Source organism: Drosophila teissieri, chromosome 2R, assembly GCF_016746235.2.
Source record: "Drosophila teissieri strain GT53w chromosome 2R, Prin_Dtei_1.1, whole genome shotgun sequence".
NCBI lineage: Eukaryota > Metazoa > Arthropoda > Insecta > Diptera > Drosophilidae > Drosophila > Drosophila teissieri.
This window is the reverse complement of record NC_053030.1, coordinates 20,284,055-20,304,350: the sequence shown is the minus strand read 5'-3', so window position 1 is coordinate 20,304,350 and position 20,296 is coordinate 20,284,055. Positions and strand designations below refer to the sequence as shown.

The 20,296-nt window shown below is 47.6% G+C and overlaps 8 protein-coding genes across 12 annotated transcripts; 5 read left to right on the top strand and 3 right to left on the bottom strand.

Moving 5' to 3' along the window:
* Nucleotides 1-173: 173 nt before the first annotated feature.
* On the bottom strand, nt 174-3,899 carry LOC122612665 (longitudinals lacking protein-like). 3 transcript variants are annotated; one of them, XM_043786414.1, is made up of 4 exons: nt 3,764-3,899; nt 1,649-1,925; nt 1,134-1,220; nt 174-1,067 (listed from the first exon to the last, which is right to left on the bottom strand). In XM_043786414.1, exons 2-4 carry the CDS (start codon nt 1,748-1,750, stop codon nt 873-875), a joined length of 384 nt encoding a protein of 127 aa, XP_043642349.1. In that variant the 5' UTR covers nt 1,751-1,925; nt 3,764-3,899; the 3' UTR covers nt 174-872. The 3 variants fall into 3 exon arrangements, with proteins under 3 accessions (XP_043642349.1, XP_043642350.1, XP_043642351.1); XM_043786415.1 differs by having other exon boundaries at nt 3,733-3,779; XM_043786416.1 differs by lacking the exon at nt 3,764-3,899 and adding an exon at nt 3,637-3,658.
* Nucleotides 3,900-4,060: 161 nt separating this feature from the next.
* Nucleotides 4,061-6,015, top strand: LOC122612664 (nitric oxide-associated protein 1). Its single transcript, XM_043786413.1, has one exon. The coding sequence runs from the start codon at nt 4,084-4,086 to the stop codon at nt 5,953-5,955; it is 1,872 nt and encodes a 623-aa protein (XP_043642348.1). The 5' UTR covers nt 4,061-4,083; the 3' UTR covers nt 5,956-6,015.
* A 470-nt stretch (nt 6,016-6,485) lies between these two features.
* LOC122615030 (CTTNBP2 N-terminal-like protein) lies at nt 6,486-10,584 on the top strand. The gene is made up of 4 exons (XM_043789865.1): nt 6,486-7,667; nt 7,726-7,912; nt 7,978-8,099; nt 8,623-10,584. The coding sequence occupies exons 1-4, from the start codon at nt 6,821-6,823 to the stop codon at nt 9,288-9,290; spliced, it is 1,824 nt and encodes a 607-aa protein (XP_043645800.1). The 5' UTR covers nt 6,486-6,820; the 3' UTR covers nt 9,291-10,584.
* Nucleotides 10,511-13,005, bottom strand: LOC122615029 (nuclear pore complex protein Nup75). 2 transcript variants are annotated; one of them, XM_043789863.1, is made up of 6 exons: nt 12,852-13,005; nt 11,632-12,794; nt 11,227-11,572; nt 10,977-11,167; nt 10,773-10,920; nt 10,511-10,713 (listed from the first exon to the last, which is right to left on the bottom strand). In XM_043789863.1, exons 1-6 carry the CDS (start codon nt 12,876-12,878, stop codon nt 10,582-10,584), a joined length of 2,007 nt encoding a protein of 668 aa, XP_043645798.1. In that variant the 5' UTR covers nt 12,879-13,005; the 3' UTR covers nt 10,511-10,581. The 2 variants fall into 2 exon arrangements, with proteins under 2 accessions (XP_043645798.1, XP_043645799.1); XM_043789864.1 differs by having other exon boundaries at nt 10,511-10,703.
* A 58-nt stretch (nt 13,006-13,063) lies between these two features.
* LOC122615032 (mediator of RNA polymerase II transcription subunit 9) lies at nt 13,064-13,722 on the top strand. Its single transcript, XM_043789867.1, has 3 exons — nt 13,064-13,313; nt 13,443-13,506; nt 13,558-13,722. The coding sequence occupies exons 1-3, from the start codon at nt 13,105-13,107 to the stop codon at nt 13,720-13,722; spliced, it is 438 nt and encodes a 145-aa protein (XP_043645802.1). The 5' UTR covers nt 13,064-13,104.
* A 31-nt stretch (nt 13,723-13,753) lies between these two features.
* LOC122615033 (protein NCBP2AS2 homolog) lies at nt 13,754-14,170 on the top strand. Its single transcript, XM_043789869.1, has 2 exons — nt 13,754-13,926; nt 13,987-14,170. The coding sequence occupies exons 1-2, from the start codon at nt 13,754-13,756 to the stop codon at nt 14,069-14,071; spliced, it is 258 nt and encodes an 85-aa protein (XP_043645804.1). The 3' UTR covers nt 14,072-14,170.
* Nucleotides 14,171-14,283: 113 nt separating this feature from the next.
* LOC122615028 (GTP-binding protein 1) lies at nt 14,284-18,429 on the bottom strand. 2 transcript variants are annotated; one of them, XM_043789861.1, is made up of 4 exons: nt 18,271-18,429; nt 16,727-17,090; nt 16,136-16,659; nt 14,284-16,078 (listed from the first exon to the last, which is right to left on the bottom strand). In XM_043789861.1, exons 2-4 carry the CDS (start codon nt 16,989-16,991, stop codon nt 14,849-14,851), a joined length of 2,019 nt encoding a protein of 672 aa, XP_043645796.1. In that variant the 5' UTR covers nt 16,992-17,090; nt 18,271-18,429; the 3' UTR covers nt 14,284-14,848. The 2 variants fall into 2 exon arrangements, with proteins under 2 accessions (XP_043645796.1, XP_043645797.1); XM_043789862.1 differs by lacking the exon at nt 18,271-18,429 and adding an exon at nt 17,164-17,306.
* A 660-nt stretch (nt 18,430-19,089) lies between these two features.
* On the top strand, nt 19,090-20,043 carry LOC122615031. The gene has a single exon (XM_043789866.1). The coding sequence runs from the start codon at nt 19,213-19,215 to the stop codon at nt 20,002-20,004; it is 792 nt and encodes a 263-aa protein (XP_043645801.1). The 5' UTR covers nt 19,090-19,212; the 3' UTR covers nt 20,005-20,043.
* The last annotated feature ends 253 nt before the right edge of the window (nt 20,044-20,296 follow it).

Below are 20,296 nucleotides of genomic sequence, written 5' to 3'. Positions count from 1 at the left end.
ATTTTCTTTCTAACGTATTTCCTTACTCTTTTGTTTAAACTTTATCGAACTGATAGCTTCGCAGTGAAACACCTTTTCTTAGTTTTGTTATCCATAAAATATATGTATCTCGCGTATGATCAGAAGTTTGAAAAGAAACCGCGTTTGTCCACACACAATTAATTGAAGTACAATTTTGCATTTGTTTCTATTTTATTGTTTAAATATAGATGAAAATGAGTTTGTCTGTCTGGAGGCGTGGCATGTCTGGGGTTGTAGTTAGTGGCTTAAAAACTAACCGAATGTGTTGTAATATTCGCGCCCGTTGTGGCTTTTTTCCATCTACTTGCACATTTCACACTATATTTATAATTATCTTTATATATTTTTAATGGATCTCTTTAATTACTTTACAAAAGTGCGTTTTTGTTTTGTTTTGTTATGCTTTGTTTTGCTTTAGGGGCTGTCCATATCGTTTTATTTATACAGAGTGGTTTGTATTGTTAATAATATATTACAAACTATTTTATGCAGAAATCAAACGAATACAAAATTCAAATCAAGTTCTGTGGGGGGTGTCGGTAAGTGTTGTTTCTTGCAATTTGGTAGATCAGATGTGAATGAGTGGGTGTTTGGAGTGGGCGGGCGGATTTGGCCTCCACCTTTACTTTACAGGCTAATCATTTCAATCTGTCAGCATTGTGTGGTTGTCTGTTGGTGTTCTTCATCCTCCTAGTGTACTCTTAGTGAATTTGTATACCAAATGTCGTTCTCGTAATGTTGTTTCTTTCGCCGCTGGTTGGAATTTTGTTTTCTTGCATACATATACGTTTCTTATAGTTGGTTGTTGTTATTTATTATGTATTTTTTGTTTCGTTTATTGTTTAATACCATCAACCTTCCCGCTTTATTGAACTGGGTGTCTCTGCCAGGCCTTTCACTTTGAGGCGATCGGCGGTCTTAAGAAATGCTGGCAATTGTTCCTGGGACACGTTCACCTCACCGGCGTACATGAACTCCAGTATAGCCTGTAGGTGAATGTAGGAGACATCTTTCAGGATGATAATCGGATGCTTCGATGGGTTCTCCTGCGGGTGCATGCACATTATCAATCGATTGCTTAGTTAATTAGTTAATTTGAGTGAAGAACTCACCTCCAGTAGCGCTTTAAAGTAGGGACTGCAAGCAGAAAGCACCATTTTGTGGGCTTTGCAGGTTTGGCCCTCGCAGGCGAGTGTTACCTGTGAACAATAAGCATTGGGAAATCAGTAAGATCCGCCAGGCATTTTCACCAAACAAGCACCAACAACGAGACCGCAACAAATTAGATAGAAAACGCAGAGCGAAGAACACAATCAGGTAAAGGAAAAACAAAGTAAAAAAGAGCGTGAGGGCCGACAGGTAGCTACATGGGTAGTCAGACCAAGTGAGCTCAGACGGTGACTGACCCTCCACAAGGGGCGGCCGCGAGCCAATCGGGCCAAGAGTAGCATAATAAACCTCAGCGCCCCTGGGACTGGTCAACTACAGTCGAACTTCTATGGCTTGACTTTAACTAGATTTATAAGTACATTGTATCTAATAGTTGTTGTGCCAAAACTTCGACTGTAACTAGATGTTAGTAAGGGATTTTCCCAACGCTTTTGGGAAGATTCATTTTGGTACTCACATCTGTGAAGCTCTTCTCGTCGCGCAGGTGACGGAACGAGGTCACCATATTCGTTTGAAAATCGTTCCATTTCAGAAAGAACTGTTGATCCGACGACATCATGAAGAAGCTTTTGTTGTTGGTGGGGGCGTCGCTCGCTGGACTGAATGCTGGGAGGGGGTTGGGGGGCTGGAGGCTTAATTTGGACTAGTGGCCGAAAGGTTCACCGTTAGATGGTCTTAATTCGCAGCGTACCGCTTAATCCGTGGCTTTTCGCTTGGGTTTTCTTTGCCGCACTCTGCAAGAGAAGTAAACAGACAGCATTAGCGAACGAACGGCAGGGCAAGGCAAAGCAAGTCAGGGCAAACAAACAACAACAGCTTGGCGAAATTAGCAGCGCGAGTTACGAGAGCATTGCAAAAGAGCAAGTCAAGTCTCTCGGCCAAAAATATTCTCCAAATATAAAAGTGCTGCGGCGCATGTGCAGCGTTTGTGCAGTGGGAAATGGGAGTACGGAATGCACCGCATTACTCTGTGCCCGTGCATATGTGTGAGTGTGAGTGAGCTGGAAAATGTCAAAGTGCTGAGCCAGCGGTAACTGAAAACAAAAAACAGCAAACAGCTGCCAGCAAAGGTTAAGCAAAGAGGCAAAAATATCAAATCGTCGCTGGCTCGCTCTGTTGAATGCCTTTCACTTTTCAAGGCAATTTCTGCATTTTCAGTCGTACACACATGTGTATGCTTTGCCTATTTGAATTCGAATGCGGCACAGTGGCTTAGAACGCGGAATTTGTCTGTTGCACGCGATGCACTGTGCAGCTGCCGATGGCAATTTATTTTTGGGTACACTCCAGTAAAATAGCATTCATTTCGTGGTTTTGGAACAAAAAAGAACCAAGATGGCGGCTCCATTCGCACTTCCTCCATTCAGTCACTTTGCCTTCACTTCACTCCCACTCCATCCCACTGTGCGGCCAACATGTGTTTTCCTTCTTGAGGAATAGCGTTGTTGTTGATGCGACTCTCATATGCGCTACACTGGCGGCCGGCTGTATGTTTGTGTGGGCGGGGGAGAGCAGGGCATCCAGTTCGCCGCCAAAGCTTAAACTTTAGTCTCACGCTCGCTCTCTCTACCCTCTCTCTCTTAGGCTAAGCGCTCTCAACTTTCAACTGCCGTTATGATTTCGCAATTACATTACAACAACAACAACTTAAAAGTCAGAGCAGACATCGCTGGAAATTCAGCTGCATAAGTGTAAGTGTGTGGCTGTGTGCGAGTGTGGGCAGGCGGCGGCAACTATCTCGCTTGCTCTTGTGCCCGGGGTTATCGGTAGCTTCTTCTAGGCTGAGTGCATTTCGTTGAATCGTGGATGTTGAAAGTTGTCTAATTTCCGAACTATTGATTTTTCCCCTTCCCCGTCAAGAAACTGCATTGTTGCTTCTTGAAGACCAGTTTTGGTAACAACAGGAGAATGGAAAGGAGCGAGTGTGGCGGTGAGTAAGTGAGTGAGCGATGCGAGCGACAAAAACAACAGCAACAACAACAACGGTTCGAAACGAGTTTCAACGAAAGTTGCAACACTCTCAACAATTTGAGCAGCTCCAATTGTTGTTATTGCATTACTCAATCGGGAAGAACTCTACACTCGACAGAATAAAGTGCTCGTCTGAGATTTATTCTTTTTCATTTTATTTCTTTTGTTTTTGCCTAGACAATGGCGGCGGCAACGTTCGTGAAATGCCGCAGGAACCACCAAAATGCCTGGCGTCACTTTAACCGAGCCGCCTTTGTTTATGCAAATATTATTGTAATATTTGGTTAAAATTAGGTCGCGCTTCGCGTTACTTTTTATTTCATATATGTACACGCAGCAGCAGCACGCATACAGTCACGTCACGCACACATACAGTCGCCGTTCACATACACTTGTCTTTTTTCCACACACTTTCCTAATCATTTTATTTTGTGCGCTACTGCTTTTTACTCGGCGTGTACTCTGTACTTTTACCAATGCGTATATCGCCTGCAGACCGCCACAGGAGCACGCTAATTGCGCCGTGGACACGCTTTTTCTATATCTTTTTGTTTCAATTTTAATACATACACGCTTTTTTTTTGTCCCGCACTTAACTCACCTCTGCTTTCTCGCTAACGCTGCTTTCTTTTTTCTCTTTCACCGATTTCGATTTTCGATAGACTCTCGATTGTTCGAAATGAATCGTCCTAATTTCAATGTGTTTTCTTTTTGTCAGCTTATGAACACAAACTGAAGTGCCAAAATATAATTTATTTGATTTATAACAAAAGAAGCTTTGCGTAGGCAGATGTCTTTTATGCTGTACGCCAAGTAGAATAAAAATCGTATAGATCTATCGGCTAGCAGCCCTGAATATGTGAAGGGTTTCGCAGCCATCAGCTTTTGTCTGGCTGTGAGAGTTCTTGTGGGCATTGCGAAATGTTTAAAACCACACGTTTATATAAAATTATAAATAAAAATGTGCTTATCACATGTTCGAGGCTGCAGAATACGGTCGCCGAAGAGGGACAGAGTTTTCGGCAGCGGGCGTGGCTGCTCGCCAGGGAGCGGTACAAGGATCATGAGCACGTTCATTACAGCTCCGTTTTGGAAGCCAAAATAAAAACCTCTTTCTCGATTCCTGAGGCACATCAGCATTTACCCGAAGACTGGATGGATGACTACGAGTTCTATCAGGGCGCCGAGGAGGGGGCGAATAGGCAGGGCACTCCGGACCCATCGCTGCCTGCCTCAAAGGTTCCATGCAACGGCTGCGGCGCAAATCTGCACTGCTCAAATGCCTCTCTGCCCGGCTATATACCAAGTGAAATATTCAGGGGAAGGACGCAAGAGGAACTCCAGACTATCACCTGCAAGCGTTGTTACTTTCTGAATCACTACAACATCGCCCTGGATGTGGAGGTGGCCCCATCGACCTATGTGGACACCATATCCCGCATTCAGGACAAATTTGCACTGGCTATTGTGCTGGTAGACCTGCTCGATTTTCCCTGCTCCATTTGGCCGGGCATGCAAAATATACTGGGCCCGAAGCGACCCGTCTTCCTGGTGGGCAACAAGGTAGATCTGCTGCCGCGGGACTCCAACGTCTATCTGCAGCACATTAAGGATTCTCTGCAGCGCGAATTCATCAAGCATGGTGGTGGCGATGGGCTGAATATTAAGAATGTCAGTTTAATATCCGCCAAAACGGGTTATGGCATCGAGGAGCTTATAACGCAGCTGCACAAGACGTGGGCCTACAAGGGCGATGTCTATCTGCTGGGCTGCACCAATGTGGGCAAGAGCTCGCTGTTCAACATCCTGCTCAACTCGGACTACTGCCGCCCGGAGGCCAGTGACCTGGTGCGCAAGGCCACCACTTGTCCCTGGCCGGGAACCACACTCAAACTGCTGCGCTTTCCGATCTTGCGTCCATCGAACGATCGAGTCTATCAGCGCTTCAAGAGATTGCTTGCGGAGCGCAGCGAGAAGGCGGCGATAGAAAAGGAGCGTCGAGCAGTGGCAAGGACGACGGGATCATCTGCAGCTGCTCAACCAGTGGCGCGGGTGGGACGCACCTTCGATCGGCGCGAGGATGTCAATGATGCCTTTGGCCTGGCCGGTGGCTCACGGCCGATTACAACGCTAAACGATCGGAGCAAGGACTACAAGGAAGCGCGTTGGGTCTACGACACACCGGGTGTAATGCAGCCCGACCAAATATCGCCCCTACTCACCGCCGAGGAGCTGGTAAAGCTGCAGCCCAAAACCATGATCCGACCACGCGCCTTTCGGCTCCGGCCCCAGATGAGCATCCTGCTGGGAGGACTGGCCAGATTGGATCTGCTGGAAATAACAAGCGCAAGGAAACAGTTCGACTGGCTTAAGGTGTTTGTATTTGCTCCAGTGCAACTTCCCATCCTGATAGCAGACACTCAGGCGGCAGATAGCGTGTACAAAAGATACGTGGGATCGCCCTTCCTGGGTGTTCCCTTCGCCAGTGAGGACTTGGAGGCCCGCCTCCGACGCTGGCCAGGATTGCAGTGCAGGGACGAGGATATTGTGCTGGCAAGTGAAGAAAGGAACGAGGGAAGGCTTAACTGTGATATTACACTCAGCTCGGCGGGTTGGATGGGATTCCTCCTGCCGGGCCACTCGGAGTGTCGTCTGCGTGCCTGGACACCGCAGGCAGCGGGAATTTACAAACGTGAACCCGCTTTAGTGCCCCTGGCCGATCGGTTGGTGGGCAAGCACATAAGGTATTCCCTTGCCTACAACACCACGAAGCCTTTTGTTTTCAAAAAATGAATAAAGATTGTTTATACTTCTATTATCTAGTTTTTAAAAGTGCCTAATAATAATAACTAAGTATCGCCATTCAAGCAGCTTTATTTATTTTCAGTATCCCCTCTTTTTTTGAGTACGTATGTGAAATAAAAAATATTTTGAACTTGAAAACAAAAACATCTTTTCTTTTGATAAGCTAAATCATATTTTTAAACTACATAACGGCACCAAAGAGCAGGTCCTTGCTTTACGCGCATTTCAACACTGTCTACTCGCTACTTCTGTTCAACGCGAGTTGGCAGTGCAGCGTACATAAATCGGTGCTGCCATTTTTTAATAAAAGATTAACGCTGTTTGTGGCTAGAAAGACGCAGTTAAATAAAACTAGTTTAACTTTAACATTATAGTAATGTGTGCAAAAAATTAAGTTAATAAAACAGCATTTGAGTATTTAAGAAAGAGCAGACGAATTTAAAATTAACGTTTTGATTATCATTCTCCCGCCATGCGCAGCACTATCCCGCTAGTGGCCATCAAATGAAGCCAGATCTGACGGGAATAAGGCGGAATCGGCAGCGCTGCCGCAAGTATCCACTTTTTCACGGGCAACAAATTGACAAAGAAATTGTAAGATAGTTTCCTGTGGCGATTGCTGCTTGCGCAAAAGCCACTTGCCTCAAAAGCGGGCTTAAACAGAGTCCGGGCCAGAAGTGAAATATCGCAGAAAGCGTGCATCCCGTGTAATTAGCGTACTGCGACGCACCAAACTTTTTTTTATATTGTATGCCGTGAGCTGAGCGGAGGTGGAGAACGGGAGTTCGGAATCCGGAATCGGGCATTGGGCATTGGGAATCGGGACGAGAGTTGCAAGTCGGAGTCGGGGGCCATGGAGCAGAACTCAAACAGCAGCGTCGCGGAGACGTTTGCGGACGCAGCAGCGCCGGACGCGGAGTACGGCACTGAGAACTGCTCCGGATCCGGAATGTCGGTGGGCGACACCGTGAGCGCCAATCACGAGTTCCAGACCATGAAACCGGGTCCCGGTGTCGTGCACAAAGTGATGCCGGTGGCCAACAGCGCCAGCAGTGCCAACACAACCAATGGTCGCACGCGCTCCGAGATGCCGCACAGCGAGCTGGTGAAGATGCTGTACTACCTGGAGGGCGAGCTGCAGGCACGGGATGTGTGCATAGCTGCGCTGCGGAACGAGCGGGTGAAGCAGCTCATCGCCCAGCTGCGCACCAAGCGACTGCAGCCCAACGATCCGTATGCGGCCATATTTCGGGACAAGATCGCCCTCAATGGTAATCTTATATCGAGGGAATCGTCCACGCAGGCGGCGCAGGCCGAGATGGAGGTGCGCCAGATCATTGAGCAGCAAATGGAGCAGCAGTATCAGATGGTTAGCAAGCAGAGGGCCACGCACGTGCGTATGGTCAACATATTGACCGAATCGCTGGAGAACAATCAGCGTATGCTGCAGGAACTGGAGGAGGAGAAGCGCAAGCATGAGAACACCACGGCCCAGGGCGACGACATCACCTACGGCCTGGAATTGGAGCGCACCAAGCTGAAGCAGGATCTCGAGGAGGAGCGCGCTCAGGTGGCCAAAATGGAGAAGGATCTGAAGAAGCTGCAGGAGACGCTCGAGTACGAGCGCAATCGACAGAAACAGATCGTGCTGCTGCTGATTGCGGAGCGCAAAAAGATCCTCATGAAGTACATTGAAGAAGGTGCGTATGACCACACTAGCTTTGCCACTGAAAATACAAAAATAACGATGCTTTGCAGGGAAACGCTCCGAGGATCTGGCCCAAATCCTGGCCGAGGAGAAGCAGCGCTCGGACACCATTGCCGAGGGACTGGAGGAGGAGAGCAAAAAGTCGCTGCGCATGGAGGAGGAACTGGAGAAGCAAACGCATGCCATGGAGCAGGAGCGGAAAGTGCTGTTCGCCAAACTAGCCAAGGAGGAACTCCGGTTCGTCAAGTCCAGCCCTCGCATGGAATCAGCAAACTATATAATCTTCTGCCGCTGTTTTTCAGGGTCAAAGAGCTGGAGCAGGAACTCAACGCCCTGCGGAGCGAACATGAGGCTCTGAAAAAGCAGCAGCAACTGGGTGGCAGCGGCTCATCCGTGGCCGCCGCCAAGGCGCGACAGTTCAGCGGTGAGTTAGCCAGACGAGGCACTTCCACCTGGAAACTGGCTGTTGTAATTATATATGGTTGCCCTCCTTATAATTTTCTATATACAATCTTTAACTCTATATATATATATATTACTTTTTTTTCGAACTCCTCTTGAAGCCGAAATCTTTTGTTAGAAAAAATGTTACGCAATTGCAAGGTGATTTGTTTTTTGTTTTGTGATGTTTCCTCGTGCACTCCACGTTGCACCAACCCAAAGATCACGCATCCGCACCTCCACCCCGCACGCTCGCACCCCAGCGATTGGAGCACCCTGACCAAAAGCCAGAACGTAGCCAGTTGACACCAGTGGCGTCCAGTGTAGACTTTTCACCACCATGCCAAAACATTTTCACACAACCAGGCCTTTCCAGAAGTCCTGCAAGTGGCTTCTAAGCATCATGGGCTTCTGGTTAGGCCAATCCACCTCGAAGAGCCGAATATCTAGTGTTTTACGGAGCTGTCATAAGCTGAATGCTAATCCCACCTCTCTGCGTTTTACAGACGACGCCTGTGCCACGCCCCCCATGGTGAACATCGCCAAGATCGTGCAGCCAACAGCCACGGTTAGCAGCATGCCGGTTTCGGGACCACAGACCGGCATCGCCCGCTCCATTGCGCCGGGCCAGAACATCCGGAGCGCTGGAATCGCAACGGCGCCCACGGGCACGGCCACAGCAGCAATAGCACCACTAGCTGCCGTGCTCAACCACACTACCAACACCACAACCACCACCACCACAACCACGAACAACACCACCAGCAACTCAAGCGGCAGCGTTGCAGCAGCAGCAGCATCAGCAGCTGCATCAGTGGAGACGGCAGCTACAGTCACCGTGCCCATGGTGGCGCCACCCTCACCCTCGCCGGCGAAGATGCAGCCGACAGCCACCATCCAGCGGGCGCCCGGCGGCAAGTATGCCGCACTGGCTGCGGCAGCTGCCCTCGACCAGACCACACCACCGCATCCTCATCCCGTTCCCATCGCCGTGCCACCGGTCACGGTGCCACCAGCGGGAGCCCGCGGCGCACCGCCACCCATACCAACCAAGCCGATCGTGCCCCCCAAGCGGGAGCCATCGCTCTCCCGGCTGGGCTCGATCACGGGCAGTAGTGCCATAGCGGCTGCCACCGCAGCCACCACGGCCGCGGGTACGGCGAAGCAGAATTAGACACCTCCACTCCACTCAGACTCACATTAATAACCGATATTGGGCGTAGGATAAGCGAAATACTCAAGCGGCGCAGTCCCTCAATGACCGCGCTAGGCAACAGGATCCTCCATCCCGAACTGACCTTCTCGTTTCCCTTTAAAATGTTTTTGTTCTATGTTCTATGTGCGTGCAACAGTTATGTGTCTGTCTTGCGTTATATATTGTGATTATTTACTTTAATTTGCAGCTTACAAAAGATTTCAATTTATTACTTATTTTTTTATACACTTTAATATTCACACATTAATTTTACATTTGTATCATTTAACTCCATTGTCAGTTCGGGATTGGAAACTTAAAAGATAATCTAAACTCTTCTTAAAAGTAAAAACGTTTCGATTATCAGTGTTTTCTGTTGCCTAGCGTGATTTGGCATGCAAAACGTTTAGGAGAAAAGTTTGTTAAGAATTAGAATGATAGTATACAGTGCGACTCCCCCGGCGGCCTCTCATCTAAGTTTGGTTTAGTTTTTATTGTTTTTTACCAAGCGATATGATATGATATGATACATTTTATAACGCCATTGGCGGTCCGAGGGCCAAGCCAAGAGACAAGCGACTTTAAATGTAATTCCGTGCGTAGTGAGCGAACATTTGTACAAGGCCGTGCGATTCTCATAACAAGTAACAGCCACAATATATGATAATTATAAACATACCCCACAGATATATTTATATATATATATATACATATATATATATGTATCCACGCATATGCATAAAACTATGTGTACTACCCTTGTACTCTGTGCGTTGTTTAATAGTTCTTAGGTGCGTCGCATACGTGTGTAAACTTCCTCCATGTGCAGCTAAAATACTTGCTAGTGTTTGATTTAAATATTGTTCTAAGTTCGGCCTAAGCACCTTTGTTTTCCCTTTGCCTATCAGATTTCCTATAGATTTACCCAAGCCGTTCAAACTAGCCTAGTTTACCAGAACACCACACGATTCGAGCATTCGCTGGAACTGGGCAGGTTGGAGCTGCCCGCAGCGATTGCGTTACACTTATTTAACAAATGCGTACTGTGAACATCCCTCCAGCCCCAGCAGCTTGGAATTCCTTTTAGTCAAAGGGCAGCAGCCAGTCAAGTAGTGTTGTTGGTACAATAAATACATAGCAAAGAGGCACAAGATATAAACAAAATGCGTATGAATAACAAGTTAGCAATGCAAAAGCGATTTATAACAAATTACGATGTATTGGAAAAGCGAAAAATACAAAATAAATTACATTAAAAATGCATTCAAAATCACACCACCGGCAACGTGTTCTCAATGATCAATGCTCGGGCCAAATTGCGTGCGCAGGCCAGGCGCATGAGGTTCAGGATCTCGTCGACGTTCTCCACCCGATAGTCCTTGAACACGGTTTCTGTGTGGTGCTGCGAATTAATAGTAATATCATTACAAGTCAATAAAGCAGAAACAGCGGCAGACATACATTTCCATATTTGGACACGTCGCGTTCGATGATGGGAACCAGTTCGGTTTCAATGTGATGCAGAATGGCCACCGTTTCCTTCGCAAAGATTTTTGGATCCTTGGACTCTAGCAGTGGCATGGAATCGATGAGCAACGAGGGCCAAAAGCTAATGGAATATATATGTTACAGATAAAAGTTTTCGTAGCAAGCAAAATATCTTACTAGTCTGGCGTAATTCTGGACTCCAATAGATTCACCAGAAGCTCAGAGGCGGAGAGAAAATCGCGGTTGCGGTAGAACTCATAGAACTCGAAATACTTGGAGAGGAACACCAAGCGCGGCGAAACAAACATTCGGCCTCCCACATTGGCAATGGTGTCCGGGCAGAGCATGTGTCCCGTCTTCGAGTAATGCTACGGAAAGTAACGATCAATTAGCATGGAAAACTAATGGAAAACCGGCCTGTAATTACCTTCAAAATGAAGTCTGCTACCGCCGTCACCAGCAGCACGTCCTTGGAGCGAATGGCCCATTCCAGGGCGTTGCCATAACGCTCCTTGTCGTAGGATTGCTTGGACAGCACCTTGCAGATCTCCTGTTCCACGCTGATGAGTCCGCGCTGCCTGGCCAGGTTAATCAGCTTGGTGGCCTGCCGCTCACTGCGCAAAGTGATGCGGGGCAAAAGCAGCTCGATGGCCGCCTGACCCTCCTGCTTGCAGCAGTCCAGATAGTCGATGCCCAACTGCCACATGTTGTGCGACATCATCAGATAGCTGCCGTACTCATAGATCATCGAGTGACGCAGGGCCGGCAGATCACTGTCGATGTATAATTATACAGCATAATGATTGAATAAAAATGGGACAATAAAACTCACATGTTGTTTTGATCGAAATAGCCCTTCAGCTGACCACAATGATGGATTAGATCGATCAAATGCGTGGAGAACCAGTGGGTGTCGTTCAATTTTTGAGCATCGTATATGAAAAGCTTTATATCGTGATCCATGAGCTGACAAATCATGCGGTTCATGCTGCAGAGCTCTCTTTCCGGCCGGATACGATACCATCGGTTTAGCCAGTTGGCTGCGGCTATTCTCAGCTCAAAGGGTTTGCAGGTGGGCTTGGTGAAGAGCAGGTATCCTGGCAGATATTCAAAGCAATCCTGCGACTCTTTGATGCCGGCATCCCACTGCTCCTTGTTGCCGGCGACCAGACGAAGTAGCTGCTCCAGCTCTGGCTCCGTGGCAAACAAGCCGGTCTGGATCTTTCGTTCCGTATCCACGTGCCAGTACTCCCACTGGGAGTGAAACTTCTGCAGGGCATAGCCCTCTTGATACACCGGCATGGACTTCAGGATCAGTTCGGCCGCCTTGAAGCTTGCTTGTCCAGCCTTGCGATTCTGTGAGAGAATAGCCCTCGTGACATCGATTTCACCCAGCATAATGAGTGATTTGACAATGCTCCAATAGTCGTCGGACTCGCTGGCCTCCTCGGCCATAAGCAGCAGATCCGTGGCTCTGTCCTCTGCTTGCGGCGAGTGGAAGCGCGCCCAGTCGAGCAGCTGGGGCACCACCAGCTGATTGCCCTGAATGTACAGAATCTCGAAGAGATGCCACAGGCATTCCGCTGCATAGAATACAACGATGGCATCACTGAAGCGTCGCAGACGCGCTTCATCTGTCTGCACCTCCGGCGACTTCTTGGCCTGCTCCAGCTTCTCCAGGCACGAGCGCACGATGCTCCGGTATGCCCGGGATATATTCACATACTCGGCACGTGTGGCCCGCGGACCCAACTGTTGCAGCGTGGCGAATGTGGCATTTGCTTCGGCGAGGACGCTGCGTAGCACGGGCTCGTCGAACAGGGTCGTCTCCTGCGCCATGTAGATGAGCACCGGATCCTGGCCAGCCGTCTCCGTGGGAGCATCCCGCGATCTGTGCGTCACATGCCGGTAGGCGCTGAGTGCGATTCGTGAGCCCGGCAAAAAGACGCCGGTGAGTGTGTTGCCACAGCGGGTGGCTAGGGCATCGCCAAGCTCCTACATAGATGAATTAGGGGTTTATCCAATGAAAACGTGACTTGTGCAGCTACTTACGAAGGCGGAAACATTGCTGTCGCTCATGCTGGCTTAATGTTTTTATAAACTCTGAACAAACTATTCGTTGCCTGTTATCGATAACCGGCGGCGGCATTTGTCTGGGTCTATCGGGCGCCAACGTACTTCGATATCATTTCCATTTCAGTATATTTAGTGGAATTAACGTAAGGGTGGTAGTACTTTGGTATTATTGAGTGTTGCCGGTAAGGTCCTATTGATTCCGACGCTGCAAATTCGATTCGTGTTTTTTATGATGGATTTGTCGCCAAACAACCAGATCGAGGACAGAAAACCCATCCTAACCGCCGACGGCCTGGTCCAGACTTCGAACTCCCCCTTTGAGCCGACCATATCGCAGGAGACGCAAACATCCAACGGAATCGGTGGTGGTCAGTGCCAGCTGACGGTCGACCAGTTGGACATCGAGATTCTGCCGATAATCTACGACATTGTGCGCTGGTGAGTGCCCATCACGGATTCTGGAGGCTATTGCCCCTGTCCGGACATGGCCGAAAACCGCCAGCGTTCGTCAACAAGTGCGCACTTAATGTCTGACCTTATATAACCTGGTGCCTTTGTGTCTTTCAGCGTGGAGAAGGATCCGCTGGAGAACGCCGTTAAGCTGCGCGAGTCCCAGGATTGCAACCACAAGGTGAGTCCTTGGATCGCCATAAGCTCCCACAGCTATATACTTGTTTTGTAGATCTTTGAGCTGCAAAAACGCTTCGAATCGGCGCGCGAGCAAATTCGCCAGCTGCCCGGGATCGATTTCAATAAGGAGGAGCAACAACAGAGACTGGAACTGTTGCGAAATCAGCTTAAGCTCAAGCAGCAGCTGATTCGCAAGTACAAGGACACAGAGTTCTAGGCGGTGGTAGTAAAACAAGGAGCCGGGCAAGATGGTGCTGCGACTGCTGATGCGCTACCTGGCCAATAACGAGCAGCTCATCCAGCGCATGGCGGAGAGCTATCCCATGAGACGGGCTGCCCAGTTGGTCGTTTCCCTGATGTACCGCACCAAAGACTTGGCCAGGGAGCAGGGACTGCACGAGATGACGCCGGAGCGCTTCAAGTAAGTGAGGAGGGGTTCATTAGCAGAATTCCAATCTGACGAGCATTTTGTCAATTCTAGATCCTTTGTTAACATGTTCAAAAACAACGTGCGACAAGAGCTGGAGGGTGTGAAGAAGGAGCTTAGTAACAAGAAAAAGAACTAGGATTTAGTAATTAACTTGGTTAACTACAGCAATTGTATATACGCGGCAAGATAAATTTTAGTAAACACAGATGAATAAACATTGAAGCCAGAACATTAACTTCACTGCATTAACTCTATATTTATCGGGCTATAAGCAACCTTGTTAGGAAAGTAAGTCATATTTTTGAAATTGCTTTTATTAAGGTAATTAAGAAACAAAGAAATCCTTATGCACTGCCATTTTCCTTAGTGAGTTATCTTAAGTCTAAAGAACAAAAGAGCCATTCAGATTGTCATTCTGAAACTATAGTTTTACAAAGGAATCAAATAGTAACCTAATGTCTGCATTTACAACGCTTACAACTTTATCTGCTTCGGCGGCAATCATTTTTAGTTTACATAGATTCTTCATTGAGCTCAACTTGAAATTAATGAAAAAAGTCTCGGCTATTTCAGTTTATCGAGAGGTAAATTAATATCAACGAAAGATTTTCAAAGGACAATAACATAATTAAGGTTATTTAACCTGCGTTTATTCAATGAAAAGACAAATAAAATCCAAGTTGCAGTGATGTCGGTTGTTTTAAGTCTAGTAAACAAACAAAAATATATAGAATTTGGTTTGGCATTTCGCACAATGTACAGTGGACGAGAACGGGACACGGAATAGTTTATTGGGGCACGTGCCACATTAGATTAGAAGGTCGCAAAATAAATTCATTCAATGCTCTTTAAGAATTTCGAAAATACTTTAGCTTACAAAACTAGAAAGAACAAAACTTGAAGGAGGCGCGATTCACTCGGTGAGAACGGCCGGTGTGACATCAGCCGAGGACGGCGTTGAGGAATTCTCCCCAAGGGGTAGACCCAAAGCGGCCGAGCCATTGGATGGATCAACCCCACCGCCGGACGGAGTCGGGCGATTGTTTCGTTTCCGCTTGCCGCCCCGCCGGCTGCCACCCTCACGCTTGTCGCCGTTCTGCTTCTCGTCGGCGCTGTCCTTGCTGCATCCGGCTGCCGAGGAGCTGCCCTGGCCCTGCTGGCGGTGCTGGTTATTACTGCCGTTGCTGCCGCCGTTGTGGGAACGCGACTGCATCTTGGCGGGCTTGGGGCGATACGGGCTAGCGGCAGCATTTGGTAGGGGACGTAGTATGTTGCCGACCGCCTTGGTGCGTCCCTCGCGGAAAACCAGTCGCTGACCGGCGCGTATGTACTCCGGCTGTTTGATGAACCGGAATTTCACATGCGCCTTGTCGCCCGTTCGCAGGCAATCGCGCGACATGTGTATGATGGAGGCCGTCTGGCGAATGCTGCCGCAGTGCACCATGGCCTGGTAGCGCGCCGATATCGTCGTCGGGTGATGGAGCACTAGTATCTCACCCTCGAACTCCCAACAGGCTTGCGGTTTGAGATCCTGCGACACCATTACCATGCCCTTGCGCAGATAGGCGCGCTTTATTTTCTTTAACGCAAAGCTAGCTGTTTGGCCACAGCGCACGCGTGCCACATTCATGCGCTTTCGATGGATGCTCTTGATGGTGATGGGCACGAATGAACCCACCGCATCTGGACCTAGCATCAGGCAGTCGTTTAGCCGAATAGTGCCCTGCAGGCATGTTCCGGACACAACAGTTCCAACGCCCGGCACCGAGTATACATCGTCGATTTGAAACTCGGCCGGCAGACTCTCAGAGCCGGCCATCCGTGTGCTCAACAGGTTGAGGAACATTTTGAGCAGCTCCAGGTTATCACCGGTCACATTCGACACCTGGAAGATGGGGCACAGACGCTCGCTAACGAAATTCGTAGCGCTTAGGACAACGTCGTCGTGCGAACGCACCACAACCGGCACCTTGCGGCAGCCCTGCGATTTGAGCATCTTAAAGAGCAACTTCATATTTTCCTGCAGCACGTTTGCCGGGCACATGTCGATCTTAGTAACCACCACAAAAACGGGCACGGCTAGAGCCAAGGCCAGACCGAGATGTTCCTTAGTCATGCCAATGATGCCGGCATTGGCGCCAATCTGTGATGAGGAAATCCAGAGTAATGACACGCTACAAAAGCTAAGGAAGTTACTCACCATCAGCATGCCAAAGTCCGGAGCATGGCCGGTCATGCCAAAGACGGTGGTTTTCAGGTAGCGCTCGTGGCCCGCCAGATCAATGAAGGTAATCACCTTGGCTGAGTTCTCGCATATCTTCACCCAATCCAGGTGGCCGTGGTCCGGCTTGTTAACGACATTGCCCACTCCATCGAAGCCGAGAATGTCGTTGCCCACAGAGCTGGTGCGTCCACTTTCGATTTCGTGCTTGTGCCGGAACAGTCGCTGTCGGGCATGTCCACGACCATTGTCCAGCTCACCGTGCGTGAGCACGCCCAGTAATGTGGACTTGCCCGCATCCACATTGCCAACGACGGCAACCCTTATTTCCATAAAGTCGGTAGTCTCGATATGCTTACGGATGAGGAACTGCGCCGATTGCCCTTTCTCTGCCCGCCGCTCACGCAGTTTGACCACATCCGCATCTATGTTGGCCGCTAGAAGATGTAGCGTGGCCACGGAGGCCTCAAACTGTTCCGGATTCAGGCCATTGTCACTGCCATCTATCAGAAAAAAAGGCAAACACATTAGATCAGTTCTCGAATGGGATTTCAGCTTTGTTGCACTCACCCTCGCCTACGCCAATCTCGTAGATCGTCTCCCCGCAGTTGTCGGCTATGCGGTCCTGCAGCCTCTTCTGGAGCAGCTCCATCTGCTCGTCGGTGGGCTGCACCAGTACATCCTTGCCCCGGATGCTGGAGTAGTCCACACTCATGGCGGCCATCTGCTGCGGCAGACCATCCACATTGAAAATGTTGCTGCGGGCCGACTTGATGCCCACGCCCACGCCTACGGGCACGGCCACGCCATTAGGGACGCTCTGTATGTTATTCATGGTGCTGGTAGTTATCGGTATCCTCACTGTATCCTTGGAATCATTGGGATCTGTGTGTGAGTGTGCAGGTCGATGGTGATGCTTGATGTTTGATGAGTTCTGCAAGAATTAGGGAGCAAGTGTATCCGGTTAGGAGATGCTGCCGCTTGGAAACTGCTGTGGTAATCCCAACCTATCCTACGCCCATTTGGCTTAGTTGTGCATTTGTCCTTAGGCGCGTGTTTACTGCTCGCATCGTAATGATGAAATACAAGTGAAGAAGCCAGCGCCTCTGCTTTTATAGCAGCCCAGGAGGATGATGAAATAGGAAGCTTCGCATGGTGCAATAATCGCTCTAGTTGCGTTCTCCGAAAAGAGAGAGAGTGTGAAGCACACAAAGAGAGCGCAGGAAGAGAGTTCCAGGAAATCGCAAGAATTCCCCAATCTTTGTTTTTATAAAATTCACTCATACGCAGATGGTTTTTGTTTAAACGTACTATGAAGCTATTAACAAAATTCGCCAAAACATAATCATGTAAATGCTGCGAGTGAACATATCAGCTAAATAAATTAGGGAAATCCCCGATACGCATGATGCAATATTTGCTCCACTTGTGTGAATATCTTAGATCTCTAAAGAGAGGCTTGGAGGAATGCAGAAGAGGGCACAGGAAGAGAGTCCAAGTAGCTGTTCTAAAAATTTAGTTTAATAGTGAAATGGCCTTATTCATACATACATATGAATGTATGGCTTATCAACTTCAAAAATTGTTTAACAATAAGCAATCAAATAAACAAAGCCATGAAATTCCAGCTTTCGTATCACAATGCTTTTCTGGTTTTCTGGTTAGAAACAGCTGATTGCCGATTTGTATCTGTTTATATAATAACGCTTTGTTGACGTACACAAAGCAGAGGTAAATAGCAACAAATGGCATAATTTAGTACGCATTTTTTGGCGTTTATTTATAGGCGGCAAACAAAGAGCGCAGTTTATGCGTATGTGTGTGTGCCAAACACACATATACGTATGTATTATGTACTTGCGTACGTATGCATGTATTGTTTGTATCTTGGCAAACCAAAACAAACAGAAAATTTGCACATTATGTGCACAATTTCTTGTTTCTATTGAAGTGGCGGCAAGTTGGGAAAAGTCCATTTTTGCCATTGAGAAAACGCACTAGCTGTAAATCAGCTGAATACCCATTTGTAGTTGTATGCTGAACTTAGCAATTAAAAGTGAAAGGATTCGGGTGAACGCAGGAAAACAAAAGGGAATCTGGTCCTAGGCACTTACAGTTCATAAAGCCTTTTGTGCTCCTCTTGCCCGACTGGTGTCTGTCCCTATATCTTTTCGATTTTATTGCGAATTGTACATAATTTGTTTAGCTTTTCCTGTAAAATTGTTTTCCGTGTCCCGAAGCCACGTACCGCGCGGCGTTGCCAGATCGATGGCGTATCGTAAGTACCTGGTGCCACTTATCGATAGCTAATTTTGATTAATACCAAATACAACCGTTAACTGAAATAAAATTTAAAATTTGTCGAAAATTTGTAGAGCTTTTCTTCGTTTTCAAGCTATAAAATTCGAAATTATATATAATAATTACATAGGTATAAGGTTATAATACATTATTTTTAATCTCGCTTCTTTCGCAGTTGTAAAATTATTATTATTATTTTGTAATGTAATCCTTATTACCTGTACAGAACGGGCAAGACGTTGATCAATATTTTATCTAGGGTGGCGATATACACCTATCCTCTTTTCTTGGAATCGACTTTCCTATTGCAGTCGTAAGTTATTTTTTTTATTATTGTCAAACTTGAACGATAAATTTAGTGCCTTTGTGCATTTAAGCTCTAACACAATTAAATGTTTTAAAACAGATTCGGAATGTTGAATGTCATCGGAATTCCCCCTTCTACTAAGAGAAGCACAAATCGATTGCGCACCTAATTTACTTAGCCAACATAGAGTTATGATTAACACTGATTAACACCCTTACCCTCATTTTACTTGTTTAAATGTTATAAGCTGATTAAAAAACTTTTAAATCAAGATTCAAACTTATGAAAATAACAGTTTTCTGGTATATTTTGGTATTCTCCAAAGGCCATCTCTAATAAAGCAGGAAAGTTGATATGAATCGTTATCCGCTCATTGTTGTGAAATAAATTGGTACTAAAAGTTTGGAGCCATAAATCTTCATAGCTCAGTGTCTATTAAGACGCAGATATGGAAAGTAATAGTACTGAAATGGAAACTACCGCCGGAGAAATCGCGGAAACTGCACCCCCTAGTGACTCATCACCTTCGCTTAACATTTTATGTGCAATTTGCAACGAGTTTTTCCGGGCCAACGACATCATTTTCTCAACCACCCGGTGCGGTCATGTATTCCACAAGGACTGCCTCACCCGCTGGCTAAAAAGATCCAGGACCTGCCCCCAATGCAGAAGCACCTGCGACCGACAACGGGTGCACCGAGTGTACCTAAACTTCGCCGAGGCCCCGGAATTTGATGACACCGAAGTGCCCAAGCTGCCCATCGATTGGGTGCCCATAGATCTGGACGGAGGCAGCTTTCCGGATGCCCACCTGCCGCCCGAGGGAGCGGTTCAGTGCGGCACCAACGAAGACGGGCTACCCACTTATGTGGCCAGAGGATACTACCACGACGATCTCCTGCCTGCTATTTATGTACCGGAAAAGAAGGCTGCCTACGGTTCGCACAGCTGTAGCGCCCGAGTTCTGACCGATGATGTCGAGATATTGGTGCTCACCGACTGTGATCACAAGTGGGTGCCCGGACAGCATGGATCTTATCCGCAGGATGCGCTAAAGACGGGCTACTCTGAGCTGGGTGAGGGCACCTACACGGGTCGCGGACTTTACGAGGGCATCCTGCGTCTGGGCAAAGTGCATCCCTCCCACAAGCTCATGTACATGCCGCATCGTGGTCAAGAGGTGAGCGTGAACACCTACGAAGTCCTTGTGGTCACCCCACGTGACCAGGCCGAGCGATGATGCTGCTGATATCTTAAATCTCGTATGCCTTATTGTATAATTCTGTGTTATATTATTTAATATATTTCTTATTGTTCCAAAATATAATTGGACTATTTTTTAGTGGTAAGTTCCCATAAACGATAACTCCTTTTAAGAAATGGACATTTTGTTTTGAAGAGGGTTTTTCTAATAAGTATGCAACGCTTTATAAAAGATGGGAAAATATAAACCTTTGTTGCTAAGTACGGATTTTACAAAGTTTTGCCCTGTATATGATTAATGTTACCTATAACCATTTACCCACGGAAGC

Excerpts from the sequence above, each read along its gene's own strand:
- LOC122612665 (XM_043786414.1), bottom strand. The coding sequence starts at position 1,750 with ATGATGTCGTCGGATCAACAGTTCTTTCTGAAATGGAACGATTTTCAA. Across the intron at positions 1,221-1,648 it reads ACGAGAAGAGCTTCACAGAT|GTAACACTCGCCTGCGAGGG; the intron begins GTGAGTACCAAA and ends TATTGTTCACAG. Across the intron at positions 1,068-1,133 it reads ACTTTAAAGCGCTACTGGAG|GAGAACCCATCGAAGCATCC; the intron begins GTGAGTTCTTCA and ends ATGCACCCGCAG.
- LOC122612664 (XM_043786413.1), top strand. The coding sequence starts at position 4,084 with ATGTTTAAAACCACACGTTTATATAAAATTATAAATAAAAATGTGCTT.
- LOC122615030 (XM_043789865.1), top strand. The coding sequence starts at position 6,821 with ATGGAGCAGAACTCAAACAGCAGCGTCGCGGAGACGTTTGCGGACGCA. Across the intron at positions 7,668-7,725 it reads CATGAAGTACATTGAAGAAG|GGAAACGCTCCGAGGATCTG; the intron begins GTGCGTATGACC and ends GATGCTTTGCAG. Across the intron at positions 7,913-7,977 it reads CTAGCCAAGGAGGAACTCCG|GGTCAAAGAGCTGGAGCAGG; the intron begins GTTCGTCAAGTC and ends GCTGTTTTTCAG.
- LOC122615029 (XM_043789863.1), bottom strand. The coding sequence starts at position 12,878 with ATGAGCGACAGCAATGTTTCCGCCTTC. Across the intron at positions 12,795-12,851 it reads ACAGCAATGTTTCCGCCTTC|GAGCTTGGCGATGCCCTAGC; the intron begins GTAAGTAGCTGC and ends TCATCTATGTAG. Across the intron at positions 11,168-11,226 it reads TAGCAGACTTCATTTTGAAG|CATTACTCGAAGACGGGACA; the intron begins GTAATTACAGGC and ends TACTTTCCGTAG.
- LOC122615032 (XM_043789867.1), top strand. The coding sequence starts at position 13,105 with ATGATGGATTTGTCGCCAAACAACCAGATCGAGGACAGAAAACCCATC. Across the intron at positions 13,314-13,442 it reads ATCTACGACATTGTGCGCTG|CGTGGAGAAGGATCCGCTGG; the intron begins GTGAGTGCCCAT and ends TGTGTCTTTCAG. Across the intron at positions 13,507-13,557 it reads CCCAGGATTGCAACCACAAG|ATCTTTGAGCTGCAAAAACG; the intron begins GTGAGTCCTTGG and ends CTTGTTTTGTAG.
- LOC122615033 (XM_043789869.1), top strand. The coding sequence starts at position 13,754 with ATGGTGCTGCGACTGCTGATGCGCTACCTGGCCAATAACGAGCAGCTC. Across the intron at positions 13,927-13,986 it reads ATGACGCCGGAGCGCTTCAA|ATCCTTTGTTAACATGTTCA; the intron begins GTAAGTGAGGAG and ends TGTCAATTCTAG.
- LOC122615028 (XM_043789861.1), bottom strand. The coding sequence starts at position 16,991 with ATGAATAACATACAGAGCGTCCCTAATGGCGTGGCCGTGCCCGTAGGC. Across the intron at positions 16,660-16,726 it reads CGAGATTGGCGTAGGCGAGG|ATGGCAGTGACAATGGCCTG; the intron begins GTGAGTGCAACA and ends TTTTTCTGATAG. Across the intron at positions 16,079-16,135 it reads CGGACTTTGGCATGCTGATG|ATTGGCGCCAATGCCGGCAT; the intron begins GTGAGTAACTTC and ends TCCTCATCACAG.
- LOC122615031 (XM_043789866.1), top strand. The coding sequence starts at position 19,213 with ATGGAAAGTAATAGTACTGAAATGGAAACTACCGCCGGAGAAATCGCG.